This window comes from Amblyraja radiata, chromosome 13 (assembly GCF_010909765.2).
Source record: "Amblyraja radiata isolate CabotCenter1 chromosome 13, sAmbRad1.1.pri, whole genome shotgun sequence".
NCBI classification, from domain to species: Eukaryota; Metazoa; Chordata; class Chondrichthyes; order Rajiformes; family Rajidae; genus Amblyraja; species Amblyraja radiata.
Window position 1 is genome coordinate 35765626 of NC_045968.1, and position 20630 is coordinate 35786255.

General features: G+C 46.2%; 1 protein-coding gene across 1 annotated transcript in view; it reads left to right on the top strand.

Moving 5' to 3' along the window:
• Positions 1-20068, top strand: part of eif2b5 (eukaryotic translation initiation factor 2B subunit epsilon) — a 35950-nt gene extending 15882 nt beyond the window's left edge. Inside the window, exons 9-16 of the mRNA XM_033031761.1 lie at positions 641-776; positions 3093-3194; positions 5238-5345; positions 8142-8232; positions 10768-10891; positions 13665-13790; positions 16736-16846; positions 19877-20068. Of these exons, the coding sequence (XP_032887652.1) occupies positions 641-776; positions 3093-3194; positions 5238-5345; positions 8142-8232; positions 10768-10891; positions 13665-13790; positions 16736-16846; positions 19877-19939 (861 nt within the window). The 3' untranslated portion in view covers positions 19940-20068. The remainder of the gene's footprint in view (positions 1-640; positions 777-3092; positions 3195-5237; positions 5346-8141; positions 8233-10767; positions 10892-13664; positions 13791-16735; positions 16847-19876) is intronic.
• Positions 20069-20630: the final 562 nt, after the last annotated feature.

Here is a 20630-nt window from a genome sequence, read left to right on the forward strand (position 1 = left end):
TTTCCTTAGAAGGCTTAGGAGGTTCAGCATGTCCCCACCGACCTCTGGAGATGCGCCATAGAAAGCATTTTATCGGAATGCACCACAGCATGGTTTAGGAACAGCTCTATCCTGGACCGCAAGAAATTACAGGGAGTTGTGGACATAACCCAGACCATCCCACCTTCCTTCCATTGACTCTGTTTACACTTCACGCTGCCTCACGGCAACGTCCCCAGCGTAACTAAGGACCAGTCTCGCCCCGGTCACTGCTTCTTCTCCCTTTCCCATCAGACAAGAAAGGGGTACAGATGTTTGGAAACGCACACCTCCAGATTCAGGGAAAGTTTCTGCCCAGCTGTTATCAGGCAACTGAGCTGTCCTCTCACCAGCTTGAGAGAGGTCCTGACCTCCCATCTAACTCATTGGAGACCCTCGGACTTTATCTTGCACTAAAATGTTATTTTTCTTTATCCTGTATCTGGTCACAGTGAATGGATTGATGATAATAATGTATAGTCTTTCCGCTGACTGCATTGCAGCAACAAAAAGCTTTTCACTTTTGTACAATAATAAACTAAACATCTTGCCGCCAATCTCCACCATGCATCAAGGAAACTTCGGTGATTGATCAATAGCCGATGCAATCTCTTCCTTTAAGGTGACCGTAGGGCCTAATTTATCCCTTCCTGAAGGCAGTGTGGTCTCGATGCACTTGCCAGATGAAGAGGAAGATGACGACGAGTTCAGTGACGATGCAGATGTGAACCATGAACCGTTGAAAGCCAAGGTGAAAGGTGAGTGCTAATGGCTCCAAGCAGATTTGTATTAGGTAGAATAAAAATGAACTGCAGACGCTGGTTTATACCGAAGATAGACACAAAGTGCTGGAGTAACAGGTCAGGCAGCATACCTGGAAAAAATGGATGGGTAGGACGTTTTGGGTCGGGACCCTTCTTCAGAGTCTGATTCTTCAAGTATGAAAAAGGGTCCCGACCCGAAACGTTGCCCATTTTCTCTAGAGATGCCACCAGACCCGTTGAGTTACTCCAGCATTTTGTGGCCGTGTCGTGTTCAATGGTTCAATGGTTATTTTATTGTCACATACACCTAGGTGTAGTGAAATGCTTCTTGCCATGCAGCACATAAAGAAAGAATACAGACATAACAGTAATAAAGACATTTAAACATAAAAACATCCCCCCACAATGGTTCCCATTATGAGGGAAGGCACAGATTCCAGTCCCAACCCCAGTTCACCCATAGTCGGGCCCATTGAGGCCTCCACAGTTGCCTCTACGGAGGCCCGATGTTCCAGGCCGTTCTCACCGGGTGATGTTAGTCTGGCGTCGGGAGAGTCCTCTCAGCGGCTTGGGATCCCTGGAACGGCCGCTTCCGCACTGGAGGCCGCGGCTTCCGAAGCCGACAAGGCCGCGCCGGTTCGAGCTCCACAACTGGCAATCTCATCTAGAGATCCCAGGCTCCCGATGTACAGTTCAGCGCCGCAGCTGGTCGCTCCACAGACCCGCAGCTCCGCGATGTTTTTTCGCCGGTCTCAGCTCACCGGAGCTCCAGCACGGAGACCCGGGCAAGGCATCGCCCGCTCCGCGATAGCGCTCCAGCGCTGTGCCGCCGCCGAAGCCGAGTTCTGGGCGGTCCCCGACAGGAAACGTCGCTCCAAGCCCGCTGCTAGGCCGCGAGGACGGGTCGAAGCTGCAGCCCGGAGAAAAGCTGCCTCTCCGACCAGGTAGGGACCCTGAAAGGCCGTTTTCCCCTCCCCCTCCCGCCCCCCCCCCCCACACACACAAAAAGTCAAGACCTCCAAACAAAACACTTTAACTAACTAAAAATAAAAATAAAACGGTGAAAAGACAGACAACTGCTGGCATTAGTGTATTAGTTGAGTTTGTTTTCAGGTGGGGAACAAGCTAAGTGAAACGGAGCGGGAATGTTGTGGAAAATAAGCGTGTGAGTGGGAGGATATGGAAGTGCTAATGACTGGTCAGAAGATTAATGAATAGCTGGGAAACGGTGAGATTTTTGACACCTATAAGTAAATATGTCCAATTGGAGGAAAACAGATACTGGATGTAAAATGAAAACCAAAGTTGACAAGCTTTGTTTTTGAAGTTTATTTCTTCAGATGGTATTTTCCCAAGTCCTGTTTTTCCTGATAATACTCCCAGCCCTGTGTTCAGGTTATGGATGTACAGGACTTACTTTATCCCGTATTAGAAAGCCCCAGCCAGAAATACTGAGCTGGAGATGCACAAGGACGGTACAATGGTGCAGTTTGCTGCTTCACAGCTCCAGGGACCTGGATTAAATCCCGACCTATTGTGCTGGAGTTTGCATGTTTTTGCGGGACTGCGTAGGTCTCCTCCAAGTGCTCCTGTTTCAATGATTCAGTGAAACGTTATTGTTACATGTACGTGGGTGCATCAGGCTTCACCTTGGCAGTACACAAGTGCCCCGAGTGTGTAGGGAGTGGATGAGAAAGTGGGATAGTGAATAACTAGTGTGAACGGGTGACCGATGGTCGGCTGGACTCGGTGGGCTGAAGGGTCTGTATCCATGCTGCGTCTCTGAACAAAAACTCTAAACTAAGATTTCAGGGTCTGGAATCTGGAGCAAAAAGTAAACTGCTGATGGAAATCTCACGTGTCTCCATTTTATTCCTGAAGGAACAATATAAGATATAGGAGCATAATTAGACCATTCAGCTCATTGAGTCTACTCTGTTATTCAATTATTGCTCATCTTTTTTTTCCCCCTCAACTCTTAAGTCCACGCTGACCAGATCACCCCTTACACCAATACTACCCAACACACGAGGGACAATTTACAATTTTACTGAAGTCAATTAACCAACAAACCTGAATGTCTTTGGGATGTGGGAGGAAACCAGAGCACCCGGAGAAACCCACGAGGTCATAGGGAGAAAGTGCAAACTCCGTACAGGCGGCACCCATAGGTTGGATTGAACCCGGGTGTCTGACATTGTAAGGCAGCAACTTTACCGCTGAGCTACTGCGCCACCCTAAGTTGCGTTAAATGCCTGCTGTAAGGGTGTCACAATAAATCGGATGGGACTAACTGCCTTTGTTACACAGGCTACAATCCGACAGAGGTGGGTTCGGAAGGCGTGGGATATATATGGAAAGGCCGAGCTATGCAAGAGGATGAAGAGGACGATATAACACATGACATGTGGGGTAAGGAGTCTCGTGCACAGCGTCAGAGTTTGCAGGTCAATAAATCCGGAGATCACAAAGTGCTGGAGTAACTCTGGTTGAGGTTTATTATTGTCACGTGAACTGAGGTACAGTGAACAACTTTGTTTTGCATGCTATCCAATCTGATAACACTCTGCCTAAATTCATTCAACTCAAACTCAAGTACAAAAGGTGGGGCAAAAGGGGGAGATACATAGTTCTCAGTATTTTAGTGCACCAGTTCCAAAATCATAGGCTTCAATAGGGTAGAGGTGAATCGGACAGTACTCCAGCTTATGGGTCTGACGGTCAGGCAGCATCTATGGAGGACATGGATAGGCGACATTTCGGGTTTGGACCCTTCTTCAGACTGATTGTAATAGGAGGGAGAAAGCTGGAAAAGAGAGGTGGAGAAGGCTCAAGCCTTGCAAGTGACTGGTGGATAATGGCAAGGGGGGGGTGATGATGGGCAGATGGGTGGATAACAGCCAGAGATAAAAAGGAGACAAGTGTGTTAGATGAAGATTACAATGTGAAGACAGGGAGCGATATCAGTGGAAGGAGACGGGGGAGATAATGGGAGAAATGGATGTGCGTAGGGAAAAGAAGGGATGATAAGGGATGGTGTTACATAAAATTGTAGAGACTGAAGAAGGGTCCCAACTCGAAACGTCACCTATCTCTATCCACCAGAGGTGCTACAGATGGAAAAAATAGATCCGCCTTGATCGAATGGCAGAGCAGACTTGATGGGCTGAATGGCCTAATTCTGCTCTTGTGTCTCATGAGTTTATGATCTTGAAACAAAATGAAAGAAAAAAAACTTACTCTAACCCATGGCTGTGTCCAATGTCCTCACTTCACTGTGATGTCTTTAGGGTTAAGAGGATTATGGAGTTATAACGAGAAACTGGAAAAGCTTGTACTGTGTTCACTCGAGCAGAGACTATTAAACGATTTAAAATTATCAAAGGATTTACGAGAGTAAATAATGAGAGATTATTTTCACTAGTCAATGAAATCAGCAGCAAGGGAAGATATGAATTTATGAATAGAACATAAGCTTCAGGAAGAGATTTTATTTCAGGAAGTTAGTATAGTATAACATTTGCAAGCACACAACAAAAATATTTGCGGCATTGATGGGGAATAAGGGAAGATTAAAAGATGGGATTTATGTAGGATTAGAGTAAATAGGCATTGACGGTTGGATCAAATTCGACGAACTGATGGGCCTGTTTCTAAACTATATGACTCTTGGCTATCTTAAGAGTCGTTTTAAGAATGTTTTATTGTCATATGTCATGAATAGGAAGAGATTAGAAGAAAATGGGCCAAATGCAGGCAGTTGGGACTCGTGCAGATGGGACATGTTGGTCGGTGTGGGTGATGGGCTCAAGGGCCTGTTTCCACACTGTGTAACTGTCTCAGATTGGAGCAATGAAATTCGTACTTGCAACAACAGCACAGTAGATTTTATTATTGAAGCTGAGTGAATTACATCATTTAAACAGTAGAGGGATGATATTTAAGTGCTAGAGATACAGCAGAAGGATAGATTTGCTGTTGCTCCGACAGCGTCTGGAAATGACATCCTCTGTACTTGAGATAGTATTTGTGAGGCTGTTGAGAATTTTGTCAGACATCTGCATTGATTAGCTAACCTCCACATCCTCCAGTTAGATGTGTTTTCAACATAACTGGAACTCCACAATCATAGTATTTAAGAAAAACATTTGAACAGGTACATGGATAGGATAGGTTTAGAGGGGCCAAATGCAGGCAGATGGAACCATGTTGGACTCATGCAGATGGGACATGTTGGTCGGCATGGGCAAGTTGGACCCTATTCTCCTTTCCCCCCCCCCATAAACTCTGGCCTCTCCTGAACCATGCTGGGGCTTTGTTGGTCCTGACTGTCCCTTGCTTGCTGCTTGGTGCCCCTTTCTTTCAGGCAGATTACTGTGCACTGTTTTAGCTTTGTGCGAGTTTTGCGCACCCAATTTCCTGCCACCTCATTACATCTTTTCAATCCCCGTGCAGGTCTGTCTCTGAAGCCTCAGTCAAGGAGCGAGAGTGAAAGCGAAATGAGTCTTTGCTCACAAGAGGAAGAGAACAGAAGCATCTCTCCCCAACTGGATGATGCAAAAGGTGAGGTCACTAAGCTAACCCCACACTGGTGTCAACATGGGATTTGGCTTTGGTTTTCATCATACCACAGACAGGTTAGATCCTATCTGACTAATCACAAGAGGGCCTGAGCTTTTGGGAGAAGTTGAGCAGGCTATAGGACTTAATTCCTTGCAGGCATGTAGATCATCAATCTACACACAATACCCCAGGATGAAGAAGCGAAAAATTTTGCAAAGTAATTAAAAGTAAATAACCTAAATATCACCTTTACATTCAGACCCTTTGCTGTGACTCTCAAAATTGAGCTTTGGTTCATCCTGTTTCCATTGATTATCCTTAAGATGTTTCGACAACTTGATTGGAGTCCACCAGTGGTAAATGTAATTGATGGGACATGATTTGGAAAAGCACACACCTGTCTTTAGAAGGTCCCACAGTTGACAGTGCATGTCAGAGCAAAAACCAAGCCATGAAGACGAAGGAATTGTCCATAGACCTCCAAGACAGGATTGTTGAGACACAGATCTGGGGAAGGGTATAAATCAATTTCTGCAGCATTGCAGGTCCCGAAGAGCACAGTGGCCTCAGTCATTCTTAAATGGAAGAACTTTGGAACTACCAGGACTCTTCATAGAGTTGGCCGCCCGGCCAAACTGAGCAATCGGGGGAGATGGGCCTTGGTCACGGAGGTGACCAAGAAGCTCCAGAGTTCCTCTGTAGAGATGGTAGAACTTTCCAGAAGGACAACTATATCTGCAGCACTCCACCAATCAGGCCTTTATGATAGAGTGGCCAGACGGAAGCCACTCCTCAGTAAAAGACACATGACAGCCCGCTTGGAGTTTGCCAAAAGGCATCTAAAAGACGCTCAGACCATGAGAAACAAGATTCTCTGGTCTGATGAAACCAAGATTGAACTCTTTGGCCTGAATGCCGAGAGTCATGTCTGGAGGAAACCAGGCACCGCTCATCACCTGGCCAATATCATACCTACGGTGAAGTATGGTGGTGGCAGCATCATGCTGTGGGGACTAATCAGGATTGAGGGAAAGATGAGTGGAGCAAAGTACAGAGAGATCCTTGATGAAAACCCGCTCCAGAGCGTTCTGGACCTCAGACTGGGGCAGAGGTTCACCTTCCAATAGGACAACGACCCTAAGCACACAGCCAAGACAACGCAGGAGTGGCTTTGTGACAAGTCTGAATATCCTTGAGTGGCCCAGCCAGAGCCCGGACTTGAACCCAATTGAACATCTCTGGAGGGACCTGAAAATAGCTGTGCATCGACGCTCCCCATCCAATCTGACAGGATCTGCAGAGAAGAATGGAAGAAATTACCCAAATATAGGTGTGCCAAGCTAGTAGCGATACACCCAAGAATACTTGAGGCTGTAATAATTGCCAAAGGTGCCTCAACAAGTAAAGAGTAAAGAGTCTGAATTTTTATGTAAATGTGATATTTCAGTTATATCTTTTTAATCTTGCTAATTACTTTGCAAAAAATTCTAAACACATGTTTTCGCTTTTTTATTATGAGGTATTGTTTCGATTGATGATCAAAAAAAAAGAAGAATTTAATCCATTTTAGAATAAGGCTGTAATGTAACAAAATATGGAATAAGTGAAGGGGTCTGAATACTTTCTGAATGCACTGTATGTGGGCCTAAAGCAGGAAGGTAGGACCAGTGTAGATGGGGCATGTTGGTCGGCGTGGGCAAGTTGGGCTGAAGGGCGTGTTTCCACGCTGTGACACTGTTGTCCGGATTCCATCGTTAGCCTGAGTGAAGGACAGGGGAACACTGGCAGGAGAGTGTTAGCACCATCCGCCCAGCATCTGCAGAACTTTATCCGGGTGGATGTTTGAATGGGGTTGAGAGGGAAAAATAGACCAGAATGGCCTAGTTCTATTCCTATGTCCTATGGTCTAGACTGCTGCAGAAGGAGGAGAGAAAAGCTAAATCAGTCTGATTCAGTAGCTTGTTTTGTTTTTATTGACTATCTATAATGATAACAGAAGACCTGTGAGACATGAGAGCAGAATTAGACCATTTGGCCCATTGAGTGTACTCTGCCATTCAATCATGACTGATCTATTTTCCCATTCTCCTGACGTCTCTCCGTAACCTTTAATGCCCTTGCTAATCAAGAACCCATCCTATCTGATCTCCCGGTTGCTCAGCACTTTAACTCCCCCTTCCATTCCCAATCTGACCTTTCTGTCCTGGGCCTCCTCCATTGTCAGAGTGAGGCCCGTTGCAAATTGGAGGAACAGCACCTCGTATTTCGCTTGGGTAGCGTACACCCCAACGGTATGAACATTGACTTCTCTAACTTCAAGTAGCCCTTGCTTTCCCTCTCTTCATCCCTTCCCCCTTCCTCGTGCTCCCACCGGTCTCTGTATCGCCCACTCCCCTGACATCGGTCTGAAGAAGGGTCTCAACCTGAAACGTCACCCATTCCTTCTCTCCAGAGATGCTGCCTGTCCCGCTGAGTTACTCCAGCATTTTGTGTCCACCTTCGATTTAAAACGGCATCTGCAGTTCTTTCCTGCACAAGAACCCATCAATCTCCACTTTAAAAATACTCAATGACTTGACCTCCACAGCTATCTCTGTCAATGAATTCCACAGATTCACCGCCATCTGGTTAAAGAAATTCCTCCTCATCTCCTTTCTAAAAGTGCGTCCTTTTATTCTGAGGCTGCGCCTTCTGGTCCTAGACTCTCCCACGAGTGAAAACATCCTCTCCACATCCACTCTATCCAGGCATTATTCGGCACTTGTCGCATCTGTCCACATTTTTACCCTGCTACAGTATTCCAGAATGAAGTTCTCGGCACGCTGCAGCGAGGATTGGAGGAAAACATTTCCTGTGATCACCTTGTGCTGGAGATCAACTCTCTCAAGTGAGTAACCGTCGACCTCCCGGCATGAACCCTTGTATATTTAAAGATCGTTTCTTTGTTTGAAAGCATCCCAAAATAACTCTTATATTAATGGTTGTACGGTGTAAAACCTAGTTAAAACTCATAAAAGCATCCGCTTCTATAGCTTCCTCTGGCAGGATGTACCAGGCGCAGATTACTCTGAGGTGCTCTTAAATCTTTCCCCTCTCACCTTAAGCCTGCACCAAAGATCTTAGAGTGGAGCAAGATGGTTCACTCCGCGAAAAAGCCGTAGTAACTGATGGGTAAACTTCAGCGACATTCCCGTAACCCGGCTTCTGTCATGGCGGCATCACCTACAAGCGGAGCGCACTGCATGGGATATTGTATGGGATGATCGCTGGTTGGCACGAACTCGGTGGGCCGAAGGGCCCGTTTCTGTGTTGTGTGTCTAAAGTTTAAAGACAGGCAGTACTGCGCTTACAACAGGATGCACTTCACTAAAACTGTCCATAACCCGAACGGTTCGTAAGTCAGAAATGAACAAAACCAGTGTGGGAGATTATCGCAAAACCATCTGTGAGGCGAGAACAAGCAGTGCGAGGAGAGCGACTGTCAGCCGGCCACACTGACTCGGGGGTGGTGGTGAGAGCAGGCACGCGGCATGCCCTGCTCCCACCCATCCATCCCATCACTATCCCAAACAGAAGCATACCATTTGCAGCATATGGTATCCATGAGTCAGGCATTCGTAATCTGCGGTAGAACCTTACAAATAAGTAACCAATTCTGCAAAACAAAAACATGGTGCCATTAATGGTGACCACAAAACTGCCAATTGTCTTAAAATCCATCTGGTTCGCGAACATCGTTCAGGAGGGGAAATCTGTCAACCTCATCTGGCCTGGCTGTTTCTGACTCCCAAGCCTATGAACGTGATCAACTTGACTAAACAACCTTGTCCTTGCATGGAGCTAGCTTGGACTCGAAAGGCTGAATAGTCTCTTCAATGTTAGTTTTATAATTAACTGTGTTTACACTTGGTTAGCTGCTTGGAGGAGACAGAGATGAACGAGAATTCAAATCATGCCGGTAATGTCACATCCTGTGCTCAAATTACAAAAAAACATGATTAATCTGAAAGGTTAACTGCCTGTCTCCACGGATGCTGATGATACAAATGTGAGTGGTTTTGCAGATAATGAAGATATTTGTGAAAGATTGCAGCAGGATCTGGATCGATTGGCCAGGTGGGCGGAAGAATGGTTGATGGAATTTAATACAGAGAAGTGTGAGGTGTTGCATTTTTGGACGTCGTACAAGGGCAGGACCTACACATTGAATGGTCTGCTGCTGGGTAGTGTTGTAGAGCAGAGGGATCGAGGAGTACAGGTGCATGGATCCTTGAAGGTCGAGTCGCAGGTAGATAAGGTGGTCAAAAAAGCTTTTGGCACATTGGATTTCATCAGTCACAGTATTGAGTATAGAAGTTGGGAGGTCATGTTGCAGTTGTATAAGACTTCGGTTAGACCGCATTTAGAATATTGTGTTCAGTTCCGGGCACCATGTTATAGAAAAGATATTATCAAGCTTGAAAGGGTTCAGAAAAGATTTACGAGGATGGTGCCAGGACTAGAGGGTGTGAGCTCTATTCCATGGAGAGCAGGAGGATGAGGAGGGATCTTATAGAGGTGTACAAAATCATGAGAGGAATAGATCGGGTAGATGCAGAGAGTCTCTTGCCCAGAGCAGGGGAATAGAGGACCAGAGGACATACTGTAGGTTCAAGGTGAAGGGGGGAAAAATTTAATAGGAATCCGAGGGGTAACTTTTTCACACAAAGGGTGGTGGGTGTATGGAACAAGCTACCAGAGGAGGTAGTTAAGGCTGGGACTATCCCATCGTTTAAGAAACAGACAGGTACATGGATAGGACGGGTTTGGAGGGATATGGAGCAAGCTCAGGCCAGTGGGACTAGTGTAGCTGGGACATTGTTGGCAAGTTGGGCCGAAGAGCCTGTTACCACACTGTATCACTCCACGACTATAATAAAGTATTTTGGTATGATCATTGATTTCTCCATTTTTAGGTAATACCCCCTCTTCTCTCTTCCCTGTGCCCCACCCTAGTGCGCACCCATGTCTCACTATCCCACCTCCCTTTCCCCCTTCTTCCACCCCCTGCCCCCCTTTCCCCTGCCACAGATGTTCCATGCTTCTGGCTTTACATTTCACTCCTCCTTCTCTATCTGATGCCCTTTTGTCTCCTTTTCATCGCTAGCCTTTGCCCCCCCCACCTATATCTACCCTATTACTTGCCAGCTTTGACTCACCCCCACCTCTCTTTTCCAGCTTTCTCTTTACTACAATCAGTCTGACGAAGGGTTCCAACCCGAAACGCCATCTACCCACGTTCTCCAGAGATGTTGCCTGGCCCACTAAATTACTCCAGCACTCTGACTTTTATTATTCCAAGTATTTCCAGCACTTTTATTTTCATATCCATTCTTTTTCTTTTTGCTTCTCTCCATGCATAAATGGACGCTTCCCTCCTCAGGTACGCCTATAACATCACCATGAAAGACGTGACACAGCTCACCTTTAAGGTGGTCCTGGAAATGCCCCTGCAACAGCACGGACCTGACATCTCTTCCACACATTACGGCAACAGCCTAGTCTCGGTGAGTACTCAGGCCAGCTGCTTGGCCCACCAGATGGTTTTGCATGCGATCTGATCAGATACCACAACACATTAATACAATCAAATCAAACTCAGATAACCATATAGGTAAATATGTACCGTCAAAGTCTAGTACAATAGGTAGAGCAAAGAGGAAGATACAGAGTGAAGAATATAGTTCTCGGCATTGTTGCGCATCATTTCCAGAGACAAAATCCAATGTCCACAATGGGGTAGAAGTGAATCGGACATTACCCTAGCTTATGGAAAGACCATTCAGAAGCCTGATAACAGTAGGGAAGAAGCTGTTTCTGGTGATGCGCACTTCCAAGCTGCCGGACAGGAGGAGGGAGAAGAAGGAATGACTAGGGTGGGACAAGTCTTTGGTTAATTTTGCTGATTTTCTGAGGCCGCATGAAGCTAGTTCTTGTTTTAAGATTTCTCTTTAATTTCTCATGAGGAGAATTTGTTTCTGTCTCTACCACACTGAACCTTGATCAAAATGTGCTTCGAAGCATAAGGGAATGCAAAAAGCAAGATAACATAACGTTTTTTGTTACGTGGGTCTAGCTAAGTGTGCATTGTTTGCATTACATAGATTCCTGACATGCAGTGCCCAGAATAGAATGCTGGACTTGACATGTGATCTGACCTCGGGAAGAAATTATTCTATTAAGCTTTGTATTCCAGCGCCCTATCTGCCTTTTTGATTCCACTTTTTAATGTGTCTTTTTTTCTTTATTCATATACATCTAAATACCTTGTACGCCTTGGCTCTCAAAGTTAAGACAATTTTCTCAAACCCTAAGCAATAATCACACATTGGAAGTTGCTGTTTACATCTGCACAGCTTTTGGAAATTTGAATTATAAATAGAAAATCTCTTGGAAGGTGCAAGAATATCAACTTTAGACTTTGGAGATACAGGACGGAAATAGGTCCTTCAGCCCACCAAGACTGTGCCGACTGGCGATCACCCCATGCACTAACACTACCCTACACATTATGGACAATTCACAATCTTACAGAATCCAATTAACCTACAAATTTCTACATCTTTGGAATGTGGGAGGAAACTGGAGCACCCGGAGAAATCCCAGGCGGTCACAGGGAGAACGTACAAAGTCCGTACAGACAGAACCCAGGATCGAACCCAGGTCTCCGGCGCTGAACGGCAGCAACTCTACCGTTGCACGACTGTGCTGCCTGAATAATTCTTTGGGGGAAACAAAGGGAGGTTCCAGTTATCACACCACCAGGTGCCTGAGTTTAACTTGACTGGCAGCAGCCTGGCTAAACTACCAAACTCTGTAAAATGTGTAAAGTTGCTGTTTTGTACCGTCTGTTGGAGAACAACAGATGAAAAGATAAGATTTGCAGATACCAAAATGTGGTTTGCAGATACCAAAACGATACCAAAAGATAGGCATGTGATTGCCTGAACTAGAAGCTAACCTTAGGGACTCCTCTCTTGCCCTTGTTGTATCGAGCGGTTCTAGGATTTAGACGCACTGACAACTAGAACATGTGAATGGCCATATAAATACTTAAGCTCTTCTCATTGCACAGGGTTTTAATAAGATAACAGGGTGCTAATTTTTCGTTTGGTTTAGAGATACTGCGCAAAAAACAGGCCCTTCGGCCCATGAAGTCCGCGCCGACCAGCGATCCCCGCACACTAACACTTTCCTACGTACAATAAGGACAATTTACAATGATACCAAGTCAATTAACCTACAAACCTAGACGTTTTTGGAGAGTGGGGAGGATGCTGGAGATCACGGAGAAAACCAATGGAGGTCACAGGGAGAACATTTAAACTCCATACAGACAAGCACCTACTGGCTGAAAACTCAATTAGCTGCAATTTCCTTTGTTTGATGATAGTAGAACTACATGAATACTAAAGTTCAAGTCAAATATCCAGGTTTGTTTTCCTGGTATGGGCTTATAGTCTATCTGCATTGTTTCAACAAAGGGCGTGTTTGATCTACAGTATCCCATTTGGTGATTTCAATATATATGATGGGGGATTTTTAATTTTCTATCTGTAGAGTAGGAGATGATGTCTTTGAGGCTGTTTCTGAAGCGTGCCAGTAGATATTAAGGATGGTTTCATTCCTCGGGTCGTTCTGCTGACTTTTCGAAAGGGAAACTTTGTTGGTGCCCAGCAAAATGTCAGACCATCGTTACAAAGATGTCTGATTGTAGGCCGCACAGTGTCGCAGCTGATGACCAACTCTCACAGTGCCAGAAATCCAGATTTTGTCTTGACCTCCAGTGCAGTCTATCTGGAGTTTGCACGTTCTCCCTGTGACCATGTGGGCTTCCACATGGTGCTCCGGTTTACTCCCACATCCCGAAGAAGTGCACATTTGTAGGTTGATTGGCCCTCCGCAAATTGCACCAAATGTGTAGGGAGTGGATGCAAAAATGAGATAACATGGAACTAGTGTGAATGGGTGATCGATGGTCAGTGCGGACTCAGTGGGGGCTAAAAGGCCTGTTTCCATGCAGTATCTTTAAATTGATCAATTATGAACTGACTTCAGCTAGTTTGGGATCAAGTGACGAAATGTTAAATTATGTTTATCTGAATCGGAATGTCTTTAAAACGTTTGCATTCACGGGAGACTACCTTTCAAACCCAGCCATCCAGACAGAAGGTCTCAGGAGGGTGTACTGGGTATCATCAGAGTTAAACTACAGGCTACAGACTGCATGCACAAGGCAAACAGGGCAGGTGTCACTTTGGTTTATTTCCCTCATTTCAGCTTTTGAAGAAGTGGTCACAAGTGTTTAAGAATTACATCAAGCGGGCCATCGATCATCAGAATTGCCTGGCTGTTGTTGAGGAGTTTTTCACCGAACACGAGGCCTTGTGGCCTTCCCTGGTCAAGGTATGGCTCACTTTAGAATTGTTCTTTGTCTAATAACTGATCCGCTTTCATTTGTCTCTCCATTGGAGCAACCTGCAAGTCCTATATCAATAGATTAGAGGAGACGCCATTTTACCTCAAGCCTTTATCCACTAAATCTGAAGAAATGTCCTGATCTGAAATATCACCTATCCATGTTCTTCAGAGACGCTGCCTGACACTGAGTTACCCCTGCACATAATCAGGCTCTACTTCATCCTGTCAAGAAGCATCTTTGGAGGGAGGTACAATTAACGTTTCAATAAACATTGATAAGTACAGCACAGAAAAAGGTCCTTCAGTCCACAATCTCTGTGCCAAACATAATGCCAAGATAAACTAACCTCGTCTACCTACACGTGATCCATATCCCTCCATCCCCTGCATATCCATGTACATATCTAAAAACCTCTTAAACACCACTATTGTATCTGCCTCCGCCACCACCCCAGCAGTGCATTCCAGGCCCCCACCACCCTCTCGGCCCCACACTTCTCCTTTAAAATTTGGCCCTCGCACCTAAAAGCTGTGCCCTCTAGTCTTTGACATATCCACTATGGGGAAAAAAGTTGTAACTCTCGACCCTATCTATACCTATTATAATGTTATATACTTCTGTCAGGTCTCCCCTCAAACTCTGGCATTCCAGAGAAAACAATCCAAACGTATCCAACGTTTCCTTGTAGCTAATACCGTCTAATCCAGGCAGCTCTCTGGTGAACCTTTTTGGCTCATATCTCTCAGTGGAGGCCTTCCCGAGGTGCTACGCCCAAAGGCTCGTCGGACGGCAGTACCGGAGGGAACTGCTGGAGACGTCAGATGCGAGGAGTTGGCCGATAGGTGGGTGAACTGGGATAATGCCTCCAGCGCCTTCAAGGATGGCTGCAGGTGGTGCCCCCGGGACATAAAGATGGTCGGGTGAGGAGTGGTATGTCGGGTTCGTGGGCCGATTCGGTCGAAGGCGACAGAAGAAGGTCCTACAGGAGCCTGGGGCTTACCTGGATCAGGAACACTCCAGTAGACCGAGCGCACTGGTGGACTGGACTCTAGACGTGACATCAAAACATCACACCCAGCCCTCTCCTGTGACCTCTTCCTAAGGCCTGGCCTGGAATCTGGTCTTTCCCAGCCGCCTCGCATCATTGAGCGTGGGTGTGGAGTCCGGGATGTGTAGGCGTGTGTCGAGCCGCTGCCCAGTAAAGCCATCTGTGCAGCCTCGGGAGGGAGGAGAGGAAGTCGTTAAAGCAGGAAAAGTAAACATGAAAACAAATTAACTGGGAGTGCTTGAAAGGCCAATGTTGTGTCCACCAACACCGACATTCTCAGCTGCACCGTTCCAGACCCCACCCTTTCATACATGGGTTGTACCGGTCGTAAATACTGGGTCTAGTATCCCTCATGGCTGGTGGTAGCAACTTTCACACCGCATTAGTGTTATTTCTCCAAGGTATATTGATACTGGAGTGTTTAAACTAATTTGCAACAGGGTGGGAAGCATGGAACCGAACAGCAGAGGGGCGCAGCGGTAGAATTGATGCCTTACAGTGTCAGAGACCCAGGTTTGAACCTGACTACGAGTGCTGTCTGGATGTTCTCCCTGTGACCTGTTTCCTCCCACACTCCAAAAATGTACAAGTTTGTAGGTTAATTGACTTCTCAAAATTGTGAAATTGGCCCTAGAATATGATAGAACTAGTGTATGGGATGATCGCTGGTTGGCATGGACTCCGTGGGCCGAGGGGCCTGTTTCCACACACTATCTCTAAAATCTAACGCACAGGAACAGGCCCTTTGACCCCAGAATGCTCATGCTGAACATGATGCCAAGATAAACTAATCTCCTCAGCCTCCACATGATCCATATCCCTCCATTCCCTGCATATCCATGTGCCTATCTAAAAGTCTGAAGATGGGCCCTGACCCATAATATCATCTATCCATATCCTCCGGAAATGCTACCTGACCCGCTGAGTTACTGCAGCACTTTATGTTCTATGCCTGTCTAAAAGCCTCTTAATTGGCATTATCGTATCTTATCAAACAATCTGATTGTCTACTCTAAACAGCACGCCAACCAGCGATCCCTATACACTGGCACTATCCTACACATACCAAAGACAATTAACCTACAAACCAATATGTTTTTGAAGTGTGGGAGGGAACCAGAGCACCGGGGGAAACCCCACACAGTCATGGAGAATGTAAAATCTCTGTACAGACAGCACATGTGGTCAGGCTCAAACCCAGGTCTCTGGCACTGTAAGGCAGCAACGCTACAGTTGCACCACCTTGCCGCCTTAGATATGGACCAGGTTTGCCCTTTCACTTATTAAGCTCAGGTCAGGTCGGGGGGAGTGACCCTCGCCACGGGTACCTTATAATCCCGTGTTACCTGCTCCATGGTCAGATAGTTGGCGACTGAACTGTCCCTCCCACCAGGTTTTCCAGATGAGGAGGGGGCTGTGGACCCCCAGCAGGACCAAAAACAAGACCTGTCAAAGGGCGGATGAGCTTCTAGGGAGCTAACGGCCATCCACACTTCAGTAGCAGTTGCGATCACTGTCGTACATAGCATTGTAAGGAATGATGATAAAGTACACACACCAGTCCTATACTTCCAGCGGCGGAAGTCCGCAGGAACTGGAGGACAGAGGTGTGGTGCGTCCGTCACCATTCCCGTTTGAAACCAGCACCACTGTGTCGCTAATGTTTTCAACAATGATGATGATGATGAATTATTAAGCTGCAGGGACAGTGGGGGGAATGATGTTGTCTCTGATCAATAAAACCCAGGGGTGACCATGGGGATAAATTGCAAGCAAAGTTAGGTGGTCATTGAGTGAATGAGAGCAGTTAGAGTGAGAACAGAGAAAAGGCTGTAGGAGAGCTGGAAGACATAGTCTAAGGTCATTGTGTTTGTGGCTCAGGTACTAATGACCCTGTATCAGCTGGAAGTGCTGGCAGAAGAGGCTTTCCTCCACTGGTTCTCTCAGACCACATCGACAGACAAGGCGAAGCGGCTTCGCAAGCACCAAGGGGTAAGTACACTCTTGTCATATCTCACCACTCCGTGGTCTCCATCTTGGCGACCCGTACGCTCACAGAGTTGTACAGTCATTCGATCCTCCACTTCTGCACTGACCATTGGCAATTGTCCATATTAATTCCACCTTCCAGCACCCACGCCTCCAGCCCTCAATGCCTCTGTGATTCGTGTCATAGAGTCATACAGCATGGTAGCAGGCCCGTCAGACCAACTCATTCATGCCGACCTAGGTGCCCCATCTACGCTTGTCCAACCTACCCGCATTTGGTCCAGATCCCTCTAAACCTTTCCCATCCATCTTAAATAGACGGATTGGTGGCACGGCGGTAGATTTGCTGCCTTACAGCACCAGAGACCCACGGTCGATCCTGACTACGAGGGCTGTCTTTACGGAGTTTGTACATTCTCCATGTGACCACGTGGGTTTTCTCCGGGATCTCCAGTTTCCTCCCACACTCCAAAGTCGTACAGGTTTGTAGGTTAATTGGCTTGGTATACATGTAAGAAAATTGTCCCTAGTGAGTAGGACTACGTTAGTGTGTGAGGATCGCTGGTTGGTGCAGACTCGGTGGGCCGAAGGGCCTGTTTCTGCACTGTATCTTGAGAGTAAACTAAACTAATTTTGTGGTCTTGGACTGAAAATGTGCTCAGTGTTGTAAATAGCTCATTCTAAGCTTCCCCCCCCCAATCTAGTTTCAGTCAATAAGATACTGAGTCAAGCACTTGTGCATCTAAACTCTATTTTGGAAAACACAATAACAGTTCTCCACTACTGACCTAACCACCGCAGGTTTGATCCTTGAATCTGCTTGGTCTCATGCACGCAGAGACACTCCAAAAGGTCACACAGTCCCAAGCGTTCTTACAGAAGATCGACACAGGACCTCGTGGGAGCTACCTTTTATAGGTCCCCGAACTTTGAGGGGCCGAACCATATGGGGACGGTCTCTTTACAGTCCAATAGCAGATATCGATTAACACAGAACATGATAAACATTTCCCTAACCCAATAACATCGTGACTAAAACAATGTAGCTGACAAAGTTTCTAGATGCAAGTTAACAGAGATTAATTATGCAACATGTGCCTGGATATTCAAGAAACCCGGACAAGGCTCAACACTTAACCCAATCAACATCTAGTAAAGTAAAGCTTTGCAACATTATTTACAATGTCTATGTCTGGCTTGCATTCACCCAATCCGTTTCATGCAATTTACACCCAAATGTAAGAATCTGCAGATGTCCCATTCTTTCCCTGCAACTCTTATTTGGGCCACAGAGAAACTGACTCCATTCAGCAGCTTGTCCCAGTTCTGCAAAAGGCACATTTAAATTGACCTAATGGCCTAGCAGCACCGATGCCTTTCCTCAATTTTAATGTTCTGGCAGCTCTAATTTAGCCAGGATTAACAGTGTGACCTCAGATAATAGCCCCAAACTGATAATATGCAAAGTTAATGTTTATTCTGTGACCATGAGGGTTGGTTTAGTTGCTCTGGAACAAGGGAGGCTGTTTCTGTAATGCTCAGCAAACATTTAGTTTAGTTTGTTGTCACATGTACCAAGGTACTCTGTAGGCCATGCAGCATGTCAGGAGAAGTCAAGTCAAGTTTATTCGTCACATACACATACGAGATGTGCAATGAAATGAAAAGTGGCAATGCTCGCGGACTTTGTGCAAAAAGACAAACAAACAACCAAACAAACTATAAACACAATCATAAACACACAATATTCTTTTACATATTAAATATTGTGGGCGGAAGGAAAAACATTCAGTAAAGTCAGTCCCTGGTGAGATAGGAGTTTACAGTCCGAATGGCCTCTGGGAAGAAACTCCTTCTCAACCTCTCCGTTCTCACAGCATGGCAACGGAGGCGTTTGCCTGACCGTAGCAGCTGGAACAGTCCGTTGCAGGGGTGGAAGGGGTCTCCCATGATTTTATTGGCTCTGGAGTTGCACCTCCTGATGTATAGTTCCTGCAGGGGGGCGAGTGAAGTTCCCATAGTGCGTTCGGCCGAACGCACTACTCTCTGCAGAGCCTTCTTGTCCTGGGCAGAGCAATTCCCAAACCAGATGGTAATATTTCCGGACAAGATGCTTTCCACAGCCGCTGAGTAGAAGCACTGGAGGATCCTAGGAGACACTCTGAATTTCCTCAATTGCCTGAGGTGGTAAAGGCGCTGCCTTGCCTTACTCACAAGTGCTGCGGCGTGTGATGTCCATGTCATATCCTCAGAGATGTGGACTCCCAGATATTTAAAACAGCTCACCCTATCCACAGCATCCCCATTTATCCTCAGTGGTGTGTACGTGGATAGGCAAGATTTTGGGTCGGGGCCTTTCTTCAGGCACTACCTATTTTTTTTTAGAAATAATGAAATGATAAAAAGAGACAAAGTGCTGGGGTAATCAATGGCTCAGGCAGCATCTCAGAAGAACATTAATATTCTCCAGAGATGCTTTAGTTTAATTTATTGTCACATGTGCCAAGGTACAGTGAAAACTTTTTGTTGCGTGTTACCCAGTTAGTGGAAAGACTAGACATGATTACAGTCAAGCTATCCACAATGTACAGTTACAGGATAAAGGAAATAGCATTTAGTGCAAAATAAAGTCCAGTAAAGTCCGATCAAAGAGAGGCCAAATGTCTCCAATGAGGTAGATGGTAGCTCAGGACCGCTCTCTAGTTGATGATAGGATTGTCAGTTGCCTGATAACAGCTGGAAATAAACTGTCCCTGAATCTGGAGGTGTGCGTTTTCACACTTCTGCACCTGGGGCCTGATGGGAGAGGGGAGAAGAGGGAGTGTCCAGGGTGAGACTGGTCGTTGATTATCCTGGTGGCCTTGCCGAGGGAGGTGAAGTGTAGTTGGAGTCGATGGAAGGGATGTTAGTTTGTGGGCACAACTCTGCAATTTCTTGTGGTCGTGGATGGAGTTGATCCCAACCTGTCCTGGGGATTGACGGATCCCGGGATTTGTGTGATCACGTCTCTGACCGTCTCCTTCTGTACTTCAGGTCCAGAGGTTCATCAAGTGGTTAAAGGAGGCGGAAGAGGAATCGTCCGGAAAAGAAGACTGACGGCCAGATGGTACAGATCACACAGGACCTCCCGTCATCTGCAGGGCACCACTGTTGACCTGCCAAACCCCGTTGGGCCCGTTTATACCATTTTAAAGGCAAGAAGTAAAAGAGTTTATCAGACTGAAAGGTTTGCATTGGATGAGTCTGATCTCTTGAGCAAAACACAGTGCTGGAGGGACTCAGCGGGTCAGGCAGCATCTGTGGAGGGAATGGACAGGTGTCGACACCCATCTCCAGGCTCTTGCCCTGTTGCCTGTTCGCCACCGCTGCCAATTCTGCCCTTTGAGCAGTCTTCAAAAACTGAAACTCGTCTTCTATCCATGGCACACCTGCTTGCATTGCATCTCGGGTTAGTCACACACAGAGAAACAGGCCCTTCGGCCCACAATATCCATGTTGAACATGTCGAGTTAAACTAATCTGGCCTGCTGGCACGTGATCCATATCCCTCCATTTCCTGAACTTCCACATGTCTGTCTAAAAGCCTCCTAGAAGCCACTATCACATTTGCTTCCACCACCACCCCCTGGCAGTGTGTTCTAGTCATCCAGCACACTGTGCATTTGTGGATCTTGGTGTCATCTTATCTACACTGCCCTCCATAATGTTTGGGACAAAGACCCATCATTTATTTATTTACCTCTACTCCACAATTTGAGATTTGTAATAGAAAAAAATCACATGTGAA